The 26169-nt window shown below is 39.3% G+C and overlaps 1 protein-coding gene across 2 annotated transcripts in view; it reads left to right on the top strand.

Annotated features, from left to right (window-relative positions):
- Positions 1-26122, top strand: part of otoa (otoancorin) — a 35153-nt gene extending 9031 nt beyond the window's left edge. The window contains exons 8-30 of one of the 2 annotated variants that reach the window (XM_062964436.1): positions 13-248; positions 1072-1175; positions 1426-1526; positions 2014-2153; positions 2991-3114; positions 4549-4764; positions 5830-5997; positions 7465-7605; positions 8365-8420; positions 9180-9297; positions 9931-10004; positions 10626-10761; positions 11225-11412; positions 12132-12225; positions 12666-12798; positions 16001-16188; positions 17750-17905; positions 19599-19741; positions 20177-20313; positions 21568-21665; positions 22002-22194; positions 25399-25486; positions 25725-26122. In XM_062964436.1, the coding sequence (XP_062820506.1) occupies positions 13-248; positions 1072-1175; positions 1426-1526; positions 2014-2153; positions 2991-3114; positions 4549-4764; positions 5830-5997; positions 7465-7605; positions 8365-8420; positions 9180-9297; positions 9931-10004; positions 10626-10761; positions 11225-11412; positions 12132-12225; positions 12666-12798; positions 16001-16188; positions 17750-17905; positions 19599-19741; positions 20177-20313; positions 21568-21665; positions 22002-22194; positions 25399-25484 (3030 nt within the window). In that variant the 3' untranslated portion in view covers positions 25485-25486; positions 25725-26122. Of the gene's footprint in view, positions 1-12; positions 249-460; positions 715-1071; positions 1176-1425; positions 1527-2013; positions 2154-2990; positions 3115-4548; positions 4765-5829; positions 5998-7464; positions 7606-8364; positions 8421-9179; positions 9298-9930; positions 10005-10625; positions 10762-11224; positions 11413-12131; positions 12226-12665; positions 12799-16000; positions 16189-17749; positions 17906-19598; positions 19742-20176; positions 20314-21567; positions 21666-22001; positions 22195-25398; positions 25487-25724 lie in introns of those variants that run through there. The other variant, XM_062964437.1, reaches the window with a different exon arrangement.
- The last annotated feature ends 47 nt before the right edge of the window (positions 26123-26169 follow it).

Genomic DNA, 26169 nt, shown 5'->3' with positions numbered 1-26169 from the left:
TTGTGTCAGCAGGAGTTGGGAAATGTTGTTATCGACCTGGCTGGGATAAGAGAGAGAATTTTCCAAAGTCCAGGAGGAAACCGAACATTATTCCTCACTACTTTGGAGAGGTGCTTTCAGAGTTTGAGCTCCGCAGAATGTGTGAACATCCTGAGCCAGATCCTCCGGGCATCTTCCATTATGTACCTCCAAGTCCACACCATCCCAAACCTCCCCAAAGACCTTCAAGAAGATGCTTTTCGAAACCTGTAAGCTACCGTAGTTTCTTGCCATTGATAACTGAAGGTAGTGACGATTTTGAAATTGAACCCATTGGTTCCTTTTGGAGTTCAAATCATATTCAGTTTTATTTAGCTTTAATTGTTTTGATGGATTCTTAGGCGTCCTGACTAGAGAACCAAATGTTGCTAATTCATCCATTTGTCCATATGTTCTGGTACAGCTGTACCAGAAACTTCAGCTTTATTTTCTTTCTGCAAAAATTTGCAATAATAGGACAGGCCACCTGTCAATCACCATTAAGTTTGGTTCCGCCCCTTGTTCAGGGCTCTGGGAGGGAAGGAGCCATTTTTAAGTTAGTCTCACTTAGGAAGCTCAGCTATAGCACATAGACCAGCTCGTCCCATAGAAAAGCTTCATATACCAGAACACCAGGGATATTGACCGTCCGAGGATACAGAACAACAGCACAGAAACATCTGCAAGCCTTGGCTGGTAGGTTCACTCAACAACCAGACGCACTTGGAGTTGGCAGTGGGTCCCAGACCAGCCAGGCCCAGATATTAGATAGCCTGGGAGAGGTTATAAGAGGGTTTCACAGTTATTCAAAGCCTATCGCCTGTCCTGTGGGGACAGGACTCCTTGAAGATTTATTATTTGTTCGTCAATAAAGACTTTGTTATTTCTTTAAAGACTTCAAGGCCATCTTTTCAAGGAAATTTCTCAACAACCTTTCTTTAGGCACCCTGGCTTCCCGCTGGGCGTAAAGCGTACGTCCTATATAATAGACAATCAGTCACAGGCCCAGCGCGTGACAGAACACCATAGCCTTCCTCTTCTGTTGTATTTCAGATCATCAGTATTCAGAGATCTATATGACAGGATAACTGCAAGTTCACAGAGGGCTCTATATGACTGGATGATGCAGATCCTACAAAAATCCTACAATATCAGTGGTAAGTTAAGAATCAGTAAATGGACAGAAGTTTTTAGAAAGTATTTATTTTCTAAGGCTGTGGAAGGGAGTAAAGAAGAAATGGCAGGGACAGGAAAGGAACAAAAGCTATGACTATCTGGCTATAGAACCCTATATACAAGCTCTGCCTCCTGCAGCATTTGCAGATTTCACTAATATTTGTTCATAAATCCAGATTGTATTACCATACTTGTTTATGAATGGTTTCATTTAATCTCTTCTCAATTCAGAGAATGCCACTTCATGGGTGAGTGCAGAAAACCTATGGATTCTAGGAAGATACATGGTTCATCTCCCACTCGAAGAAATTTGGAAAATTCACCCTAACGAAGTAAGTAAATTGAAGTATACAATAGGATATTGTTTGTGGAACCTGTAATACTCTGTAGGCATGATGCTCAGAAGTCAGGGAGTTTACTTTCATAAAGGACTACTCCCAGAACATAAGAGTTACTGCTAAAAAAAGGAAGTAGTCACATTCTTTTCCAAAGACTGCTGGGTTGCTTAGACGAATGTCATTTGCAGAATCCTCTTAAGAATTTTGTAAACCTCTAAAGAAACATGGCTGATAAGTCCAACAAATGAATGTCCACTGATTCCTCATCCTTGTCAAACTAAAACAGGACTCTGGTTGACTTGTCTACAACACTAAAATAAGGTTCTTGTAGGTTTGTGGGGTCTTTTGCTGCAAGATTATACCAGAATTTTGTTATTAACCAGCCTTCCATTCATCTCCACTCTGTCCCTGAATATGCATATTTAATATACTTTGTTTGTTCAGTGTCTAATAACACACTCTTCTGTTATTTACCAATTAGATGAGATTGTTCATCAGTTATGACAATGCAACAAAGCAACTCGATACCGTATATGATATCACCCCAGACCTTGCACAAGCTTTCTTGGAAAGAATAAACGCATCAGGATTTGACATGAAAAACATATCAACACTTTATAGGCAAGTTCCATTATTCAAGATTTGATCTTGAAGAATCCTTTTGCTGGTTGAGTTTGGGAAAACAGAAAAAATAGAGGTTTTAAACACTGTTAATGAATGGTTCTGTTTTGGAGCATGCCACATTATCATACCTCCTTTTTAAAGAGGAGAGTGCTCGAGCAAACCCATTCCATCTTACATTCTGATATGGTGCACTCCCAAAAGGATTGTGTTATTTCTGGATGTATAATGTCACTGAGAATAATTTGCTATAACCCTATATAACACTTACCATATATAGTGCTAAGTGTATTCAAAAACATTTTATTATTCTGATCCTCAAAACAATCATGGAAAGGAAGGCCACATTGTTTATTCCTGGATGAGATGCTGGAGTCAATGAATGAATTAATGGCAAAGAAGAAAGTCAAACTGGGGAGGTTTTCAGATGTCGCTCTGATTCAATGCACATCTATTTACCAATTAGTTTTTTTGATATTCAGTGGAATTTATTCCTTAAGGTAAGTTTGGACAGTTGGGAGTTAGGACCAGAAGACCTTACGTGTGTAACCAAGTAAGTGATGTAGGATCTTTGAAATTGTAATCATTTTTATTTGTAAACCATTTTTATCTACTACCTTGGGAAACAGGCAAGATGTAAATAACCTTGCTAATGGTTGAACTTCTGCAATGTGCTGTACATTGGTCTACCTCTGTACCAAGTTCAGAAACTCCCAATTAAGTTTTGACTTTGTTGTACCCCGCCTTGAGCTGTTAAGAGAGGTGGGTAACAAATAAAATGCATTATTGTTGTTGTTGTTTAATAAAAACAATAACCTACTGCATTCTCTCACACAGATTAGGCTTGTTGGTTTGTTTTTACAATGACCTGGAACAGATGGATGCCAATGTAGCTCGGGTTTTACTTCATCAGATGATTAAATGCAACCATCTAAGAGGGTCCCAGGCTGACATTCAGAAGGTTGGTGTCGAGTTCACGCTTACTAGCTCTGGCGTGTCATGTTTATTTATTTATTTATTTATTTACAGTATTTATATTCCGCCCTTCTCACCCCAAAGGGGACTCAGGGCGGATCACATTATATACATATAGGGCAAACATTCAATGCCCATATACACATACCCTGTTTCCCCTAAAATAAGACATCCCCAAAAAATAAGACCTAGTAGAGGTTTTGCTGAATTGCTAAATATAAGGCCTCCCCCGAAAGTAAGACCTAGTAAAGTTTTTGTTTGGAAGCATGCCCGGCACCCACCAAACAAAACACCATAGCATGCAGGATTGGTAAATGTACATACCAGTTGTATATGGAAATAATGGAAGTAACAAGAAATTCTTGACCGAAGTCACAGTTTGTCTGGTTTGGTTATGTTGGTTTGTGATGACAACTACTTTACAGTATAGAATACATGTTCATTTTTTTTGTTCAACAATAAATGTGAATTCTTCTTCATGGAAAAATAAGACATCCCCTGAAAATAAGACCTAGCGCATCTTTTGGAGTAAAAAGTAATATAAGACACTGTCTTATTTTCGGGGAAACACGGTAGAACCAAGACAGAGACAGATGCAGAGGCAATTTAACCTTCTCCTGAGGGGATGTTCGATTCTGGCCACAGGAGGGAGCAGCTGCTTCATCATCCACTGTAATGGCACTGCCTCATTCCAACGTCGTAAATTAGTTAAATTTGCCTCCCCACTTTATAAGTGGTACCTTATTTCCTACTTGATAGATGCAGCTATCTTTCGGGTTGCTAGGTCAGCAACGAGCAGGGGCTATTTTTTATTTTTTAATTGACGGGTTCTCACCCCGCCACGGGCTGGCCTCAAACTCATGACCTCATGGTCAGAGTGATTTATTGAAGCAGGCTGCTCACCAGCCTGTGCCACAGCCTTGTCTTGCAGAAGGATAATGGAGGCACTGGTATCCCACCCCCACCTCCTCAGGGGGGAATAAAGTTGAGCCATTGCCGATGGAAACACTGAGGATAGGTGTCTGCAGCATTCTTATACTTACAGAGCACATGAAGACAAACAGTTATGATAGAACCCCAAGGGGGAGGGAGTCTTTCCATCTGCTGTGATGCACCCTATGACTGAGAGATCCCATTGCAGATATAATTTGCTAGTATCCTGAAATGCAGCATATCAAAAAATCTTCAGATGGGGATGAAAGGGTGTAGCATCCTGGGGTGTAACTAATGGAGATGGAGATCCATCGTTGTTGTTATGTCTGATGTTGTAGTATCTTGACCATTCATAAATAAGCATGCACACACAAATATACACACCCCACAGAATCGTGATCCACTCCTGCATTTCAAAATGTGTCCCTGAACCCCTTTTAGCATTTCATCGTCGGCTCTTCAAATCCCTTTCTCCAACTGGTTTCAGCTCAAATCCCAGCTGCTTGACCTTGCCCTGCAAAACCAGACGCTGAATGAGTCCCTTGGCTCCCTCTCGGACGCGGTGGTAGGACTTAGCACCAACCAGCTGGATTCTCTCTCCCCGGAGGCTGTGCACAACGCGATCCAAACATTAAACCAGGTTTCAGGGTGGGCGAGAAGCCAAATCATGATTCTATCCAGGAAATATCTGATGTATGAAAAGGTATGGTAGTATTTTTGTAAAGGGAATTAAAAACAGCTTTAATATTGGGCTCACACAAACGAATGTATCAGTTCCATAATCCCATTTCAACCAAATCTGCAAAATGTGAAGCAAGTTGGTTCCATATAGGTTCTGAAGTAAATCATATTGTTTCAGCTTTCTATATATGATTGATTTTACAAAACAAAGTTAACAGGCTGAATAATTGGGAGAGATTTAGGATCCCAATCACATTCTGGCTTTAGCTAGGGGGTTTCAGAAGCTCTAGTAAAAAAAGTAACTTTTCCAGGAGAGATTAGGCAGTGTGCTTTAGGTACTAGGTGACCTTGGGCCATTCATTCTCTATAAGCCTAAACACATATAAAGGGTTCCTGTGCAGAACTCCTTTGAGAAAAAGCTGGATATTAATACTACAAATAAAACCATTCAAAATAAAAAGCAGGTTTTGGAACTACAAATCTAGCTTTGAACACTGTAATTCCTCCAAAATGTGGATTGCAAAAAGCCTCAGAGTAGCTCTGCAATCATGAATGACTGCTCGAGGCGACTATTATAGGTTGCAAACTCTAAGGGGCTGGATTCAGGACATTTGCACAGATAGGTTTAACAACATACTGTGGTTTTCTTGCATTTGCAGTGGAATCATATTATTAACTATATCATCTTGATATATGTATGTGTGTGTGTGTGTGTTTAGAATGACTTTGCTTTCTATCTTGCATTAACAAACAAACAAAAACATAATGGAACACAAGTATTCCAGAAGTCTTTTATTTATGATACACATAAACACATCTGACTGTTTTAGTTTGAAGTGGGAAGCAACTATTCCAGATACAACACATGCTCTGTGAAACAGTTTGAACACGTTGCATTGATCAGACTGAAATCCAGCATGGAAACCACCCATAGACTCTGAATATAGATGGGGAAAAATAGAGGGTTCAGGGAAGGGGCTAAAGACACCTCGAAATGAGTATCGGACAAAAGTGTTATTGTCTGACACTTCAGCCATTTGCTGCTCAAATGCTATTCCTATCTTATATTTCTCCTGCTCGCATGTAGATACTCTCACTTCATAATATCAGCCAGATGGGTGCTTTGGTGACCGGGATAAGCACTCAGTCTTTCCACAGTATGAGCCCCAAAGAGCTGTCTCAGTTAATCAGAGGAGCATTAGCTGAACGTGCTTCCGATTTATCTCCAGCCCAGCGCCAAGGCATCCTCCGCAAGGTAAGTGAGGATTCCGAAATCCCAATCCATCTGTCTGGAGATTTCTCAGTGTCTGAACCTCTTCCCACCTTTTCTGCAGCCTCCTCCCTCCAGATTGAAATGCTTCTTGCAAAGCTTATTTACTGATCATAAGAACTTTAACCTGAAATAGATGATGTGAACGGTCCTTAAAATATGGAGGGAAAATATGTCTGGAGGGAGTATATATATCAGGAGGAATTGGAGGATAAGGAAGGATAACAGAACTGAGGAATTTATATGAGTAAATATGGTAACTTATATAATAAGGTACAGTAACTGCCACCAACGTGAGGTAATGTCTTTAAACGTAAATGGTAAATGGTAAATGGTAATGGCTTTCCCCCAGGTGCAGAGTGAGGCAAGGAGACTGATCTTTATGAACAACAACGAAGTTCAAGTTTATTTGTACATAAGCTTGTGGTTGCAATATATAGACGTTTCAGGATCTTGAGTTACAGTGCAGTCTTATTTGTATGAATACTTCTTAAACAACTCTTCAAAGAACAGAGATCAAACTATCACTTTAACAATCAAGCCGTGGATTGATCTTTTTATTTATTTATTTATTTTTTGACTGACTCCCTCTAGACTAAACTCCCGGTCAGCTTATATCCTCAGCCTTTCCCTGAATGACAATAAGCTGCCGTCTGCTTGTGTGAACAAGCCTCAATTTCCCAGCTTTTCTAAGCTGTCAAAGAGCAACCTCTCTTCAGCTGATTCAAACAGCCCCCTCACTTCCTCAAAAGTCGAACAGCAACTAACTTTTTAAAAAAGGGTTTAAGCTTTAACTGCCAACTAAGCCACGCCCCCTTCTCCTCCAAAGAAAGCCTATGTTGCTATGGCAACCTGTTGTATACTGTTTCCAGCTGGCTTCTATGCGAGGCCTGCCTTCGTTAATATATAACTCCTTCTTTTTTTTTTTTAACAAACAAATAAAATCATATTAATAATAATTTCTGTTAACTCATAACATCCTTACAGATGGGTATTTGAGATTGCGTCATTTTGCTTTCCCCCCTTTAGAATCATCTTCTCAAGGATATTCCTGACATCGAATTTAGCCCATGAGATGGAAAAGGTCCCGTCCCTAATGCCTGCCCTTTCTGTCCCATCTCATGGACTTCACAAATGAGAAAACATCCTAGCTTAGATGTAGGAAGCTTGTAGGAACCCTGTGCTCTGTAAGATCCTTTTTAAAATGCATTTCTGAGGTGGATCTGGAACTTCATGGATAGAGGTTCTCAAATCTTTAACAGTTCATATTTCTCACACTTTGTTCTCAATTAGTCCCACTGAGTTCAATCAAATGTATTTCCAAATAAGTCTGTTAATCACTGCTGACTTTGACCTTTGCACAAATTCAGTGTTTTCAGGCAAATCCAGATATGCAGGGATGGATGGATGGATAGATAGATGATAACACTATGGTGTTCTTCCCTCCTATAGATTATTGCATCCACAGAACTATCATCCGTGTTTGCAGATATGCAAGGACCCTTTTTTAAGGAGCTGTCGCTTTTTGATTTGTGGACGGGAGAGGGATTCAACTCTTCCCTAGTGAAAGAAAGGGAACTGAGGCCGAGTCAGGTAAATAATGTCTGGCTGGACCTTCTTATCTCACATTTTGTTGACACGGTGGATAGGAGAGTCACAGAATCACAAAATTTGTTGGGTAGATAAAGGAATTTCAGCAGCATTGGTGGTGCAACAGATAATACCTGCTAAACTTCCTTTGTCACAGTCATCGAAGCTATACGAGCCCTCTCTTATTTTGAATCTGGCAATCCTATGAAAAGGGGACGTGGGGAGGGAAGCAGTCTGATAATATTAATAGTTATCTCATTTAGCCTTGCTATAGTGCAGGCATGGGAAAGCATTCTTTACAGCCAGTAGAAAAGTTGTTAGGAATTGTGGGAGTTGAAGTCCAAAACACTTGGAGGGCCAAAGTTTGCCCATGCCTGATATAGTGGTTGTTTCCAACAAATTGTCAGTGCACAGGGGAGAGGACATGAACCACAAAGGGAGAAAACAACATGCAGAGATATGCTATAGGCTGAATATGGCTCTCCTTGCCATGCAGAAATACATAAGTTTATGTAAAAAAACAGAAAGAGGATTCAACAAAAAGAACAAACGCATTAACCTGTCCTGACAATCAAGAAGTGCCGATTTTGAAATATCATCTGGAAGGTGGAGGAAATGAGATGGGAACCCTGAAAAGGGGCATAGTCCCATTTTGTGGTAGAATTCATACTTGTGTGTAGTATATGCGTACCTACACAGGCAGACTACTATATGTGAGATAGATATTAAGTATTTTATTTATTTATATTGATTTCATTTCAGGCCTTATTCCTGTATGAATTATTATCAAAGAAGACACCTCTTTCTGAGCTCTTAAGGTAGGTGTGATGATTTGACATTGAATGCTGCACATTTTAATTATTTATTTATAGTATTTATACCCCGCTCTTCTCACCCCGAAGGGGACTCAGAGTGGCTTACAAAACACACATACAGCAAACATTCAATGCCGATTATACAATTAACAGGACAGACAACACAAACAGAAATAAAGGCAGTTTTCCCATCTTATTTCTAGTATCTTGGAGGGGTGCTGTCGCTCCATCTTCTATGCCAAGGAGCTTTCCTTCTGATCGATGTCCTTAAGGGCACTTTATTTCCTTCTGTCTAGAAGCAGTACCTATATATCTACTTGCAGTTATGCTTTTGTCCTGCTAGGTGGGCAGGTGAGCTAGGGGTGGCAATGGGTGCCAACCTTTTGATCGGTAGGACTTTTCTGCAGCACAGTGGTTTAACCCATTGTGCTAAGCCTGTTTTAATATTTGTTTTATGGTTGAATAGCAAACCAAGAAGCACAGGACCAGCATCCATAACTTGTTCTTTTAATGGTGGTTCAGATGCTCAAAATTTACCCACATAAAGCAATGCCTGACATCTGATGGGTTCCTGACCTTTGTTCCTCCCTGAGTTTTAAGACTTCCGCTCCCAAAATTCCTGATTGGTCAAGCTGGTTGAAGCTTATGGGAGCTGAAGTCAAAAACACCTGGAGAAAAAAAGTTATTTTTAATGTTGGGTGTTAATCCTGTAAATGTTTACAACATAACTTCCCTTCTCCTCCTCCATCTTCTTCAATTCAGCATCGACCAAATGGTGAAAGGAATAACATGCTGGCAAATTGACAGAATGAGTCCAATCACCTTTGTCAATGTTTTCAAATATTTTGAAAAGAATCTCCACTTGCTTTCACCATATCAGGTAACAGACCAAATGGCATCGTGTGTTTCTTTTATTTTGCTTGCAAGAGGTCATGTCTGGGATGTTGACTCTTGACATTTTCACGGTGGAAATTATGTAGGAATGGGTATATGCCAGGCATGGGCAAACTTTGGCCCTTCAGGTGTTTTGGACTCCCACAATTCCTAACAGTCTCAGGCCCTTTCCTTTGACAACACAACATAAAGAACCCTCCACATTTCCTTTATTTCTTTTCCCCTTAAAATATGTTGTTCCTTCTTGTATTTAAGAGAGGGTGGGAGTAACTGGTTGAATTCAATGATTTTTAACTACAGTAGAGTCTCACTTATCCAAGCTAAACGGGCCGACAGAAGCTTGGATAAGCGAATATCTTGGATAATAAGGAGGGATTAAGAAAAAGCCTATTAAACATCAAATTAAGTTATGATTTTACAAATTAAGCACCAAAACATCATGTTATACAACAAATTTGACAGAAAAAGTAGTTCATTACACAGTAATGTTATGTTGTAATTACTGTATTTACGAATTTAGCACCAAAATATCACGATATATTGAAAACATTGACTACAAAAATGCCTTGGATTATCCAGAGGCTTGGATAAGCGAGACTCTACTGTACCTTATTTGCAGATCAGTTGTATGGCTTGGAAATACTGGACGATCTCTAATATATCCACACCTCCCTACTTGTTAGCTCTGCTTCCGTAAGTTATTCTTTTTAATTTAATTTTATACTTAATTTTTTAATTCAAAAGCTTTAATAGACGTCTGAAAATGAAATATGATAGACCCCCAGAATGCCAGTTTTTTTCCAGTTAATTTTCTTACATTTGTTCCATTATTTTTAGGAAAAAATGTTTTAGTAATCAAGAATGCATGCACTTGAACTGAATAATGTTAATGCACAACTGTATAGAACATGCATGGGTAAACTTGGGCCCTCCAGGTGTTTTGGACTTCAACTCCCACCATTCCTAACAGCCTCAGGCCCCTTCCTTTTCCCCCTCAGCCGCTTAAGCGGCTGAGGGGGAAAAGGAAAGGGCCTGAGGCTGCTAGGAATGGTGGGAGTTGAAGTCCAAAACACCTGAAGGGACGAAGTTTACCCTTGCCTAGTATAGAATATCTGACGTATTCAGAATGCTCCACATACATTATTTTATTACCGTTTTTGCAACAACCCCGGACAGACATTAATAATACTATCTCCAAATTGCAGAAAGGGACTAGGGGTGAAATTGTCCCCTTTCCCATACGTTACAGCTGCTGCATTTTGAACGGGTCTCCGTTTTTCTGCACTAAATTGTTGTCATAAATCTTTCCTCTAGTCCTGAGTATCTGGAAGCCATTACAGGATCGCTCTGTGTCCCTTTCATAACCAGCCTAAGGAAGATTGAACTTGATCGTCTCGTTTTAAATGAGCAGAAGAAAAATGCAATTCTGCAAAAAGTCCATAACTGCCTGGTAGAAATATTTTTATTTTGTTAAAAGATATATACATTTGGGTTTGGGGCCAGCACAGCTAGAGGACACAAGGTTGAGGAAGGTGGGATTGTATTATAAAGTATGCAAAGGCCACAAATGAAGCTTGGTTATACAACAACATTTATTACAGTCCATAGACCCATCAGAAAATGAAGCTGGTTATTGTGGGCCATGTTAGAGTCTTAGCCACCTCACGAGGAGACACAGGTTGTATCCACACTGCAGAAGTGTAGTAGTTTACACCACATTAACTGCTTCAATGCTGTAGACATCTATAGAAAGTGGCACAGTTATTCCAGGATAACCACAGACTATAAAATCCTTCCTTTTCTACAGAAACATGTGGCTTGAGAGAACTTCCCATCCCCAAAACCAGCTTGGCCATTGACTTTTCCAAGCTCTACAGTCATTCACACATTAACTCTTGCCTCCTTTATTTCAGAATGGCTCCATCGTTGATGAATATGACCTTGACTTGATTGGCAACCTCATCTGCCATTTATCCCCAGCATTAATTTGTGTGGGATCATTGGAGACAATGGCCACAGCCCTTCAACAGTTTGGACAATGCCAGCATCTCAGCCATGAACAGGAGATGGACATTAAACGCTGGATCATTGATTTGTATGGGTAAGAGAATAATCTGTGTGGGTCAAAACTCAATGTAGTGGGAGAAAAAACAATCTACCACTGTCTTCATAGCAATTTCTCCTTAAATTTATAACAATAATCAAAGAGAACAAATGTCAGCGTATGTCTTTCTGGACTTTGTCCCATCAGCCTTTAGTTGTGTGGCAATAAGCAGATATTGCATGCAAATACAGTTTTCCAAAATAAATAAATCTGAAATCCAACACGCTTCTGTTCCCAAGTGTTTCAGATAAAGCAGAGCCTTCCAAACGGTGTGTTGCAGCTTGCAACACGTTCACGTATTGGTGGTAGTGTGTAGGTAGGTGTGTTGCGAGAATATGAGAAACCTCTGACTATGTGAAATAAGCAATATATCCTTTTAAAAATATAAATGAAAGGTTTTCACGAGAGATGTTGTGTCCCATACATTTTGATATTACAGTTTATATATGTGCCCATATCTCTTATAACGGGTTGAGTTTAACTTTTGGTTTGCCAGTAAAACTGAATTACCGTGTTGCAGAAAGATGCATTTTTAAAAAGTGTGTCGCCAATATGAAATGGTTGGAAAGCACTGAGATAATAGTTACTGGAACTTGTATTTGTTGTTCCAACATTTGAATTTAATATGTACATCATAATTTATTTGAGCCTTATGGCATTTGAACATTGTTCTAGGACTACTTCACTCAGATAGTATTCCAAAACATTTTTTTCAGTTCTCCGAGAAACTGGACGACTGAGACAACACAAGACATTGGTCCATTTATAGCTCTTTTGACAAAGACTGATTTGAGCATCCTTGTGGAAAAGGTATTTCTGTAGTTAGTATTTCTACTTAAATTGATATTATTTAATTTATTTATATCCCGTCTTTCTCCCAAGGCAAGAGTATGGCAACTATTTTATTAATTCTAAGTGAGAATTGCAACAAAATGATGCAGTGTTGCATTATTCAAAATTCTATTCAAACTTTTCCAGTATTCTCCATTTCATTTTCCCTTCCTTCCTTTTAAAAATGAAATTAAACGGTATGATGGAAGGAGAAGTGGGGAATCTCTTAAACAGCACTGAAATTTGGATATCACTACATATAAATTATTTACAGGGAATGCACTACCTCAGCTTTATTCTATCAATAAAACTAAAACACAGTTTGTCTTATTTTATCTTATTACTTCTGAACCTCCTTTTATCAAAGCAATAATTCTCTTTAAATAATCACATTTTATCCCTCCTCCACCCCACAAAAGTTTCCTGGTTTCATATCAGATATCGCATCAAAGAAATCTGGACCAGTTCCTCCGTCTGAAGAGCTCTTGTTGGCTTATTTTGAATGGGTTCGCAACTCTAGCATCCCATTTAGTGCGCCAAACGGAACCTTTGGTGAGTAATTCTTTGTTGCCTTTGTGCTGTAGTCCAGCTAACTTCTTTCTTCATCTTGCTGAACTTAAATGTGTTTTGAGACAATCAAAAACTAAAATGTAGTTTTGGTCTTTTGGTTGAAGTCTTTGCTCTTTGAAATAAGTCTGATTGTGAACTTTCCAAATATCTGCTGAAATCTATGCTAGGAAAAAACCTCAGAGGGTAACAACAGTTTTTTTATTTTAATTTGTTGTGTTCCCTGCTTAAAAGAACAAGCCAAACAGAAAGTATGTAAATGTGAACCAACAGATTATTTTCCCACTTAATCCTTTGTCACACATCAGTGTATGTTGATTCAGCTGTTTCCTACACAACTGTTACAGAAGCAGTATGTGCTGCTTCTTTCATTTTATAAGTATTGCCTTCTTGTTTCTGATGTTCAGGCTCTGACTACTCTTGTTTATGGAGTCTTAATGGAGGACCTAAGGGAGCAGGGGACCCAAACCCAACCAGTTAATGTATTTTAATGGACCTAGAATGCTGACTGACATAGGGAGCGATATATCAAAGTATAGGGTCACAAATGGACTGAAATTCAGATCAAGGTCACTCCATACGACAACACTATGTTGCAGGTCACATTTGTTTGGCTTATAATGTGCCTGCCAAGCATAACATTAAGAATATACTGTGCATCACTATTTTGATTGATTTAATTTAACTTTGGGTTTTTTTCTTTGTAAAAGAGAAAGTCTGTGTAAATTTGAGCCTACAGATTATTTCTCCTTAATCCATTGTCACATTAGCATTGTGACATTGTGCCCTTCATAAACTGTCTGTGCTGTTACTTAAAATATTATCACTCGGTGTGTTTCCAGTAACTACTGCGTTCATGGGCTTCAACTGCTAAAAGAGTTGGCTTGCTTCATAAGGAATAGAAATGCATGGAACTTTGTTTTGCTTTACATGATTGAAGCTGGAATAATGCTGGACCCACTGGCCCTTGGAGGATGCTCACTGAGCAAAAGCATGACTTCTTTCTGCACAAAGATGTTTAGATTGCGCTGTTGGTTATGAAGTTCATTTCATGTGTTCTGGAACTTACAGGAACAAAAAAAACCCCGCCTTAACATTTGGTTCATCTAGCTAAGGGCCCTTCTACACAGGCATATAACCACCTCTTCTTTTGTTTGTAAAACCATTGAGCTATTTTGTTTTGAAGGGATTCTTCGGGAAGAAGATAAGACTTTTGCGTGTGTGTCTTATCTCTCCCTTGTTTGATGAAATCTTGTTAGGGTGTTCTGCTGCTTTCTGCATGGCTCTGATTGAGATAAATCCTTCCTTTGGCTTCCGTTCCGATCACAAATCTGTTTGGTACATCCTTGCTGTAATTTGTTTTGTGGAGAGAGCCCAGCTTTGCAGCAGCAGCTGTGATTCTATTTTATTTCAAAGGATGGTCAAATCCAAGGTTGCTGGGACCTGTAGGCAGAACTGCAAAAAGAAATTATCTAAGTGTCATAGACAGAACGCCTCCAAATAGAATACAACACAGTTTATTGAGGTTACAGAACTAAAAATTGCCCGTAGGAAACAAAAGACTAGGCAAACACTTGTCTTCAGTATGAAAAGTAACAAAAATAGCTTCGTTTGAGTTTAAACAGTTCAAAAGAATAAACCGGATTAAACAGAAGTTTAATCCGGGTTAAATCAAAGGTGCTTACTTCAGCCTGGCAATTAAACAAACAAAAACTGGTTAACAAAAGGTCAAAATGAACACAAAACCCAGCAGCAGATTCCCCTCTGCTACTCAAGAGCTACAGAAGTAACTCGGGCTGTTGCTCCTCCGTGCAACGGGCGAAAACCAGGTCCAGGCACATCAATCAGGGTAACGACGGTCAGCGGGGTCCCAATCCGGTCCGAGGTCGAAAGCCAAACGCAGACATCTAAGGTTCCACAAGTTCCACCGATAGCCACAGAAGGGTTAGTCCAGAGTCGTAGTCAGTCAGTCAGTCCAGTGTCAATCCAGAGTTGGCAAATAATGTCCGTCAAAAAGACGACGGAGGTCCAAGGTATCCAGCAAACGAATCACACCCGTCTTCAGGAAGTTCCCCAACAAGAGCCCAAGCGTTCGTCCAGATTACCTTGCCCAACGCAATTAGCCATTGATTCTAGACCCCATTTTATGCCAGTTCATAACTCCTCATCGCTGTCAGCTGCTATCCTAATTCCAGGTGCCTCTTCATCATCATCCTCATTAGAACTAAAACACCTTTGACTACGCCCCACAGCATCCCCAGCTGTGGATCCCGTTCCATCCCTCCAGCCCGTCCACGGGTCCGATCCTGCAACCCGCCAGTCGCCTCCCATGCTATCATTGCCAGTAACACCCAAATCCTCCCTCACACGAGTCCATTCCATGTCATCCTCCTCTGAGCTAACCATCTCTTCCTCCATTCCCTCGGTAAAACCCTCAAAGGAGTCTTCGTCTGTTGGTTCTGCAAATAAGTCCCGGAGCCGTTTCCTTTCACGCTCCTCAAAAGAGTCTGACTCTCGAGGAGTCTTACGACCTCGTCTCCTAGTATCGGAGCCAGAAGGCTCAACCATAACACTAAGGTTTTACATGTTCAGGAACAGTTGAACAAGCCTGCTTCCCCCATTTCACACAAAGCAGCAAATGCTTCCACCCTTTCACTTCAAAATGTAGGGAGGACCTAAAGCAAGCCAAATTATTTTAGTCTGCCAGCAGCAAATTAAAATAAAGTGCCTTCTCCTTCTACCTGATAGAATAAATATAATAAGAAAGTAATTAACAAATACTTGGCTGATTTTTCTTGATATTTCACACTTGCTTGATCACGTTTGATTACATCATGGATTGTTGGCTTTCAAGATAATTATTTGCAATTTTTTTGCAATTTGAACAAGTAACTAGTTAACATTGGGTTTTTGAAAAGAAAAGTCAATAAATGGCTGACAAATTTGCCAAGAATTTTGTCTTTTCTATTACATTTTCTTTAATTGGACCAAAAAAAAAAGAGAGAAAATACAGAGTATCACATCAGGGGTTAGATGTTTGTGCAACAGCTGCAGATAATAAAATAGTTCTTTAGAAATGGCTCCCCTTCCATAACGACAAAGAAATGGTACCCATTACATCACAATAATAATGCCATGTTGCTTATGTAAGCGATTCAGAAATAAATCCTATTTTCTTCCATTCTAGGTTGTGCAGAGGTTGCAGCACCTTCCTCAGATGAGATTATGAAACTGTCAGAAGCAAATAAGTTTTGGTCAGATCAGGAATTGTTTTGCATGGATCCAGGCACTTTCAATAAGACTGTGGAACTCCTTGGCTCCGTGGGCAGTTTGAGTGCATCACAGCTTACTGTGCTAAAAGAGAAAGCTAAGCAGGTATCTATAGGGGCTGGGTTTTGGGGGAGAAAGGTGAAATCTAGATTCCTAGGAACTTCTTTAAATGTGTACACGAGAGAACCCAATTTACAATAGAGCGAGACAATTTAGCAGAGAATAAAAAGCATATGGGGTGCACTTATACAGCAGGCATGGGCAAACTTTGGCCCTCCAGGTGTTTTGGACTTCAATTTAAGCGGCTGAGAGAGAAAAGGAAGGGGCTTAAGGCTGTTAGGAATTGTGGAAGTCCAAAACACCTGGAGGGCCAAAGTTTGCCCATGCGTTTTCCCATTCCAATAAAAAAGCCCACTTCTGACAACGGCTGCTGCTGTTCTCCTCAAGGATCAAACACTGCGATAATAGAACAAAATTAGGCTGCTTTGGTCTATAATAGCAAGATTGATCGGTTGCTTTGCTGTCATGAGCCTGGGAACGGCTCCTATTTTCTTTTCTAAACATTCCACCGAGAGGGAAATCTTCATCCTAGAGAAATTACTATAAAGATTAAACATCCGCCAACTGTGCTCATCTGGCAGATACATACTTATTTCTGTAATGTGCTAAACCACGCGTAATCCTTCAACTAGCAGGTATTTTTAGCAGAGCTACACGACTAAGCTCAAAACACAAGGCACAGCCATGGCTCTGAAATAATTTGAAACAGGCTTCATTTCAAAAAGTCAGAGGTTGCACCCCTCTTTGCCATTTTAAACTTTACCCCTAATCCTAGATGAAGGTAGGTGAGTTGTAGAGTCTCAGTGTTGGTAGAAAGGTACTCAACACATAAACACCCAAGACAATCTGATGCCCAAATGAGTGGTACAGTAGAGTCTCATTCATCCAACACTCGCTTATCCAACGTTCTGGATTATCCAACACATTTTGTAGTCAATGTTTTCAATACATCATGATATTTTGGTGCTAAATTTGTAAATACAGTAATTACTACATAGCATTACTGTGTATTGAACTACTTTTTCTGTCAGATTTGTTATATAACATGAAGTTTTGGTGCTTAATTTGTAAAATCATAACCTAATTTGATGTTTAATAGGCTTTTCCTTAATCCCTCCTTATTATCCAACATATTCGCTTATCCAACATTCTGCCGGCCCGTTTATGTTGGATAAGTTATGTTGGATAATGAATGAACTCAGTTAGCATTGACATGGATTGGATTAAGGCTTTTGCACAAGGTCTGATGGATGATTGGTATATATATTTGGTGTTGCATTGTGTTAAATTTTTTTATATATTGTATTTACTATGTTATTTAATTATTTTAACTGTTTTATTCTTATTTTATTGTATTATGATGTACTGGTAGTGATCCTACCAGTTGTGTAAGCCGCCCTGAGTCCCCTCGGGGAGAAGGGCAGGGTAGAAATATTGGAAATAAATAAATAAATAAATAAATAAATAAGTGAGACTCTACTGTACTTCTATAGGTACAAGAAATATGGGATGCAGTCCCATTCATACTTTCCAGATGGTAACATGTGTGTTTCTGTATAAGCTAACGTTAATTTCATCCTTAATTTCATGATTGTTTTTTTTAAAGGTCTGGGGCCCATTAACAAGCTGGCAGAATTATCACATAGTTTCTCTTGGGCGGATTGCCACCACATTAAATGAGACTGAAATTGGAGCTCTCAATCTAAGTTCAATTGATACTATCGCTGCCCTTAGTGAGCAGACAGAATGGAACCCTTCACAGGTAAGTGGATCAGGGGTTGGATGCAAGGAACTTTAGGTGGTCCTCCCATTTTTCAATGGGAGGTCGGATCGGGCATGGGCACATTTCGGCCCTCCAGGTGAAGTCCAAAACACCTGGAGGGCCGAGGTTTGCCCCTACCTGCTGTATAGGAAAGTTAAGACCTAGCTTTTATATGCTGTTTACATTGTATTGTTTTGGGCGTGGCCCCATGTAAGCCGCCCTGAGTCCCCATTGGGGAGATGGTGGCGGGGTATAAATAAAGTTTTATTATTATTATTATTATTATTATTATTATTATTATTATTATTATAATAGCTATCTATAATAATAATAATAATAATAATAATAATAATAATAATAACAACAACAACAACAAAAAATAACAAAACATTGCATGGAAAGTTCCTTGACAAAATTGAAGGAAAAGCTGATAAGGAGAAGACCTGGCTCTGGCTCACGAATGGGACCCTGAAGAAGGAGACAGAAGGCCTGATCCTTGCAGCCCAGGAGCAAACCATCAGAACAAAGGCAATTCAGGCCAAGATAAAAAAAATCAGCTGTTGACACAAAATGCAGACTGTGCAAGGAAACCGACGAAACCATTGATCACATCCTCAGCTGCAGTAAGAAAATCGCACAGACAGACTACAAACAGAGGCACAACTATGTGGCCCAAATGATTCATTGGAACTTATGCCTCAAGTACCACCTCCCAGCAGGAAAGAACTGGTGGGATCACAAACCTGCAAAAGTATTGGAAAATGAGCACGCAAAGATACTGTGGGACTTCCGAATCCAGACTGACAAAGTTCTGGAACACAACACACCAGACATCACAGTTGTGGAAAAGAAAAAGGTTTGGATCATTGATGTTGCCATCCCAGGTGACAGTCACATTGATGAAAAACAACAGGAAAAACTCAGCCGCTATCAGGACCTCAAGATTGAACTTCAAAGACTCTGGCAGAAACCAGTGCAGGTGGTCCCGGTGGTGATTGGCACACTGGGTGCCGTGCCAAAAGATCTCAGGCAGCGTTTGGAAACAATAGACATTGACAAAATCATGATCTGCCAACTGCAAAAGGCCACCCTACTGGGATCTGCACGCATCATCCGAAAATATATCACATAGTCCTAGACACTTGGGAAGTGTTCAACTTGTGATTTTGTGATATGAAATCCAGCATATCTATTTTGTTTGCTGTGTCATAATAAAATAATAATAATAATAACAACAACAACAACAACACAATCGGCGCTAACAAAATTACCATCTGCCAGCTGCAGAAGGCCACCTTACTGGGATCTGCACGCATTATTCGCCGATACATCACATAGTCCTAGACACTTGGGAAGTGTCCGACGTGTGATCCAATACAACAGCCAGCAGAGTGTCTGCTGTGGACTCATCTTGTTATGTTTCAAATAATAATAATACTCATTTCTTAGTTAGGAAGGGCATTACCACAAAGCAATTGGTTAACAGTTTAAAGTATTACTTGTAGTGCATTACTTTTTCCATTACATCCAATGCATCGTTTTTGTAACGTGAAAAATATCCCAAGATATGTTCCTGATTAGAAGTTCCAGAAAAATCATGTTCATATATAACTTCTCATTTGATCTAGAATCGTGTTTTTTTCTTAACTAATTAAAAACAGTTACATTGTTGTTGGATGATTCTTTTCCCCAGACCCAGTCCATTTTACATGGCTTTCTGGAAGACTCTGGACAAGAGATGTCCACTTTGAAAAGCTTTGATTTGGCAGGACTGGGTGCCAGCCTGTGTGCCCTGAATTCTACAGAGATTGCAGCCATAAATGCGAATGAATTCAGGTATGAGATTTTCATAGGGGTAATCTACACATTTGAATTAATGCAGTTTGACTCCACTTGAACTGCCGATGCCGAATCCTGCAGAATCCTTGGATTTGTGGTTTTGTGAGACACCAGCCCTCTTTGGCAGAGAAGATTGATATTGAGAAATTGGACCCCAAATTATGAAATAGCATAAAATAATATAAATAGAAGCCGCAGCTCTGCCAGGACCCAGCAGACGCATGTGCCCTTTCTGTTGTATGAATTATCTCTGGCGCCTCTCTCCACACTCACAAGAGAAGATGGAAGACTTCAGAGGCTGATATATATATGCTCAGAAAAGCTTTGGGAAACAGATATTCTTATACCCCATTTGTGTTCTGAAGTTATTTCATCTTCATCTTTAAACTGTGTCAGTCAAGGCAGGATGTGAATATTTTCCCCTTTTCACAGTGCTGTCGTTGCAAGAATTGGCTCTTTGTTGTGTAGCTCAATTGTCCTGGAAAGTTTTAAAAAGAAAGCAGAGTCTGTATTCGGGATCGCTGCAACCTGGGATAAATCTATCCTGCAGGAGATTGGTACCATCGCAGGTAAGGCAGCATCCATCACAATGGTTTTTCTCTGTCAGAATACCACTATTCCCTCTTCTATCCCTGGAGTATGCTCTTAATTGAACCTTTGTTCAATTGCCTAATGGACTATTTGTTAATCCTTCAATGTGACCTCTGGATGTTAAGAATACTGCGAGAATAACTAGGATATTGGTAAACTTACAGTCGGTCCTCCATGTTTGTGGGTTTGGCTTTTGCAGGTTTGATTATTTGTGGATTTGATTAACATCTTCTCTATAGGAATTGTTATCATATTTATACTCTGCTTTTTGTCTCTAAAAAAAGACTCAAAGCAGCGTACAATAAAACCAATACAATACAATTTGAAACCTAAAAATATACAAATATTAAAATAGAATTAAATATTAAGGGTTTTAAAAAGAATCAGTTCTTTAGGCCCTCCAGTGTGCCTCTATGACAGGCATGGGCAAACTGCGGCCCTCCAGGTGTTTTGGACTTCAACTCCCACAATTCCTAACATCCAAAGGCCCTTTCCTTTTTCCCCTCAGCTGCTTAAGCCTGATCTACATTGTAGAATTATTGGAGTCTGACACCACTTGAACTGCTCTTGTTTAATGCTATGGAATCCTGGGATTAAGAAATAAAGTGAAGTGAAGTAATTTGGTGAGGCCCCAGCACTCTTTGGCAAAGAAGGCTAAAAAGCTTGTAAAATTAGAACTCCCAGGTGGTTTCAAATTCCATTAAGTCTGTAGTGTAGATGCACCTAAAATTACATCTGCTTAATGTTGTCCTGGATTGTGTGTCATCAGTCAATCTAAGAGATAACATGATGGATCAAAATACTGATTTCTGCATGTAACTGGTGATGTTCCTGTGCAAACAAGGTGCCAGTTATTTCCCAGGGACATTGAAGGGATGGGAGCAGGAAAGGGAAATGGCATCTTTGAAATGGGATCAAAGGAAAGCAAACACTGGATTAATAAAGTGCATTTTAGTTGCTTCACATCAAATACCCATTTAATTCTGGTGGTTCTCCTTGTTGTCTTAAAGACATGATTTCCCAGCGGCGACTGAAAACATTTTACAATCAAATATTGATCAGTTAGAGCTAGAGTTGGCTCGGAAATGTGCATCAGCCCCAAATGTCTCCCAATTAATGTGCCAATGCTCTTCTGATCTCTCATATCTCTCTCTCTCTCTCTCTCTCTCTCTCTCTCTCTCTCTCTCTCTCTCTCTCTCTCTCTCTCTCTCAATTTCTCTCTCCTTTTCCAGCGGGTTTAAATGACACAGAATTAAAAGCTGTTGATAAAGAATTGATGCCTTATTTCCACCCCAGAGCAATAAAATGTATCCCTGATGAAATGTTCAAAGTAAGTATGTGGTTGATTCAGTTTAACCCCCCCTCCCCAATTACATTTGCTTTGTTTTAAATAAATGGCAGCAGAAATAGATACATTTATTTAGAACACATGATGGAGCACTTCTTTTCTTGCCTTTCTCTTTGTTTTTGGATATGTTTGCGCCATCCCTGAATATAATGAAAGGCACAGGGAAGGAAGTCAGCCAGAATAGAATCTTGACTTTTCCAGTGTATTCAGGCATTGAATGTTTGCCTATCTGTGTATGTTGTAATCCGCTCTGAGTCCCCTCGGGGAGATAGAGTAGAATATGAATATTTATGAAAGCACCCTGTCTTATTTGTCTAGGAGCTGTCTCCCGAGCAGTTAGCCAGTCTTGGCCCCACAAATGCAGCCATGGTGACAGAATCACAGCACCGACATCTAAATGAGCTGCAGCTTCAGAGTCTTCAGCAGGCATTGGATGGAACCAGAAGAAGCACCAACCAGTCTCCATTTGGGGAAAGTACAATCAAACCAACATATACCTCTGTTCTGAGTGGTGAGTAGGTTACATTCTTGGACCAATCAAAGATGTGTTTTATACACTTATACAGTTCCTTGTATAATGTTCCATGGAACTTTAACTAGAAAGGACAGTCACAGAGGTGGGAAGAGCCTGCAACCCAATTGCATGTAGCATCATGTTGCATTTTTTAATGTCAGGAGGGGCTTGAGAAAACTGCAAGTCGCTTCTGGTGTGAAAGAATTGGCCGTCTGCAAGAATGTTGCCCAGGGGATACCCGGATGTTCTTATGTTTTTAGCATCCTTGTGGGAGGCTTCTCTCATGTCCCCACATGGGACTGATAGAGGGAGCTACTCTGCGCTCTCCCCGGGTTGGATTCGAACCAGTAACCTTCAGGTCAGCAACACAACCTTCATGTCATCAGTCCTGCCAGCACAAGGGTTTCACCCACTGCACTACCGGAGACACCGTCATGTTGCAATGAAATTCTTTTAGCCCTTTTGCACTCCTTTAAAGCTGTTTGGTACTTAAATATATTCCAGTTTAATCCATGCATCGGGATCACATGGATCCTCCAGCTGTTGCAGCCGCCATCAACCTTCTTCAGCAGAGCCAATGTCAATGAATACTGGACCTGGCAGTCAGACAACATCTGGAGCGCTGCCTTATTTCCAGCCCAGATTTAATCTTTAGCTGCCCATGTAAAACAAATAAAAGAACTGATCTATGAAGCACTGACACATTGTGATAGCGGCAAAAGGCAAAATGTTGGGTATAAAATACTCTGGAATGGAAATGTTCAAATTAAGATTTTTTTTCCTTTTGTTCAAGTATCTATGTATTTTTATGTATTGGATTTATATTTTGCCTTTCTCACAAAAATGAGACTCAAGGAAGAATAACATTAAAACACAACACAAGATGAACTCCCCAAACAGAATTAAATTAAAAGCACAATTAAAAACAATTACTAAATAAAGGTACAGCACCCAGCTTGGAACAGCAAGCCGTATTTGTAGGAGCTAGTGGGCTGCCAAAAAGCTCTGAATTAAAATAAAGGAGACCTTTTATATTGACAGAAGAACAGCAGGATTTAGGGCACCATTCTCTCTATCTGTGACATGTTGCCACAAGGAACTTATTCCCCAGGATGGTACAAACGGAAGCAAATCACATTTGCTTGTACAGTACTCAGTAGCCCGTTTACTCTGCAGGGATGCTCTCTCAGTGGGAGCGAATTCTCCCTGTGGGTTTCTCTTGAGCAAAAACAGCTGCCAGCTGACAGGGGAACTTCATTATCTCTTCTATCTCTTCTGTGGTTTCCCAGCTGAGCCTACATTGCTTCCTTTAGGTGTGCACTATTTTCTCAAGGAAACACAGTTGATGTTTGGATGTAAAGCAAATTAACTACCGTATATACTCGAGTATAAGCCAACCCGAATATAAGCCGAGGCACCTAATTTTACCACAAAAAAACTGGGAAAACATTGACTCCAGTTTAAGCCAAGGGTGGTAAATTTCAGAAATAAAAATAGATACAGTAGAGTCTCACTTATCCAACACTCGCTTATCCAACGTTCTGGATTATCCAACGCATTTTTGTAGTCAATATTTTCAATACATCGTGATATTTTGGTGTTAAATTCGTAAATACGGTAATTACTACGTAGCATTACTGCATATTGAACTACTTTTTCTGCCAAATTTGTTGTTAAACATGCTGTTTTGGTGCTGAATTTGTAAAATCATAATCTAATTTGATGTTTAATAGGCTTTTCCTTAATCCCTCCTTATTATCCAACATATTCGCTTATCTAACGTTCTGCCGGTCCATTTATGTTGGATAAGTGAGACTCTACTGTACCAATAAAATTACATTAATTGAGGCATCAGTAGGTTAAATGTTTTTGAATATTTACATAAAGCTAAAATTTAAGATAAGACTGTCCAACTCTGATCAAATTATTATTCTCATCTTCAATGTAAATGTACTTATGTATCCTTTTAATAATAATAGAGTAAAATAATACATGTAATAATAGAATAAAATAATAAATGAAATAATAATACATTTATTATTTCACTCTATTATTATTATTATTATCATTAATAATAATAATAATAATAATAATAAATGTAATAGTAGCAACAATAATAGAGAAAAATAATAAATGTAATAATACCAATAATAATAGAGAAAAGTAATAAATGTACCATATATTCTCGAGTATAAGCTGACCCAAATATAAGCCAATCAGGACCCTCACCCTAGTATAAACCAAGGGGGGCTTTTTCAGTCTTAAAAAAAGAGCGGAAAAACTAGGCTTATACTCGAGTATATACAGTACAGTAGAGTCTCACTTATCCAACATAAACGGGCCAGCAGAACGTTGGATAAGTGAATATGTTGGATAATAAGGAGGGATTAAGGATAAGCCTATTAAACATCAAATTAAGTTATAATTTTACAAATTAAGCACCAAAACATCATGTTAGACAACACATTTGGCAGAAAAAGTAGTTCAATCCACAGTAATGCTATGTAGTAATTACTGTATTTATGAATTTAGCACCAAAATATCACGATATATTGAAAGCATTGACTACAAAAATGCGTTGGATAATCCAGAACGTTGGATAAGCGAGTGTTGGATAAGTGAGACTCTACTGTACCTCTGTTTTTTCTTAGTACTAATTTACAAATCTGGACTGGAGAAGTCAACCAGAATAAATTAACTAACATGCCAGTCATTGCATTTCAGCAAGTGTGAATTTTGCCTCTATTTCAGGAATCCCTTTTCAAAACCAAGGCTATTTTTTGGCCTTAATATATGAAATTGAGCCATACCTCTATCCAGGATGTCACCTCATAGCCATTCTGAGGCTGCCCAATCTGAAGGGTATTATGGATCTTAATATTAGTAATTTAAAAAAGGCAACAAAGCAATGATGAGACAAGTGGCAAGATGAGCTCTTTAGACAGCAGAAAGAAGCAAGAACAAAGCTTGAGGGAGGACATCTGTAAGAGAAAACCTTTCAGTGGCCCATTTGCACTGCAAAATGATAGCACTATTATAAGAAAATATTCTATACAGAACATCAGCCACATCCTTGCCTTGCTGGGAGAGTCATGGCATCTTTCTAGTCTATGCCATAGCTTTCTCATTTGGCTCAATTCAGGAGCAGACATATGGCCAAGTTGTTTATGCGGCTGATCCATGATGTTTTCTCCTTCCCAGGTGCTTCGTTTTCATGTCGATTAAGTCTCTGGGTACTGGCTGTATTCATCTGGTATCCTGCATCCATACCTACTGTCACAGTTTAAAGGTAAGCACAAACTTTTGGAAAACATTTTTAAGTCTTATTTTTATTGAACATTTTGTTAGGTTCTGTAGTAGTACATTGCATGCTTATTGCATTCATATACAAGCAGTCCAACAAATAACAAGGGAACAATCATCAACAAATAAAAGATTAATATTAACAGTAAACATTGGGATAAGAGGGTGGAGTGTTTCATGATCAAAGAATCTTTATCTTGAATAAAATGTATATTCTCTTGTAGGAAACTTTCAGTGGTCCATTGAAGAAGAAGCGTCGTAGTGGAGAGTGTTCTTCCAGAACACTTTCTGGCCCAATGGAGGTTGATAATGCTGCAGATGTTCCTCTTGAAAACAGTTTTTATGCCTGTCGTACTTTAAACCTGCCACTTCACATCATGCTTTCAACTCATCACGGATATTGCCTTTATGCTTTTAAACATGCTTTAAAAATCTTTTATTCAAGGGACACCCTTTTAGGATTCATTGTGCTGCATATGCTAACGGTTTCTTTTTTTTAGCAGCACTGATTTTGTAACTTTTTTTATTCTGTCAATATTGTATACATGCTACTATATATCCTCCCCCCTCAAAAAAATAAAGTCTTGACTCTATATATAAAAATTATAACTAGATTCCTTGATAAAATATGTAAACCTATGTGCGTTTAGTCACAAATACCTCCGGTGG

Source organism: Anolis carolinensis, unplaced genomic scaffold, assembly GCF_035594765.1.
Source record: "Anolis carolinensis isolate JA03-04 unplaced genomic scaffold, rAnoCar3.1.pri scaffold_13, whole genome shotgun sequence".
In the NCBI taxonomy this organism is placed as follows: domain Eukaryota; kingdom Metazoa; phylum Chordata; class Lepidosauria; order Squamata; family Dactyloidae; genus Anolis; species Anolis carolinensis.
Note: the sequence above shows the minus strand (reverse complement) of the source record. Positions and strands in the feature narration are given on the sequence as shown.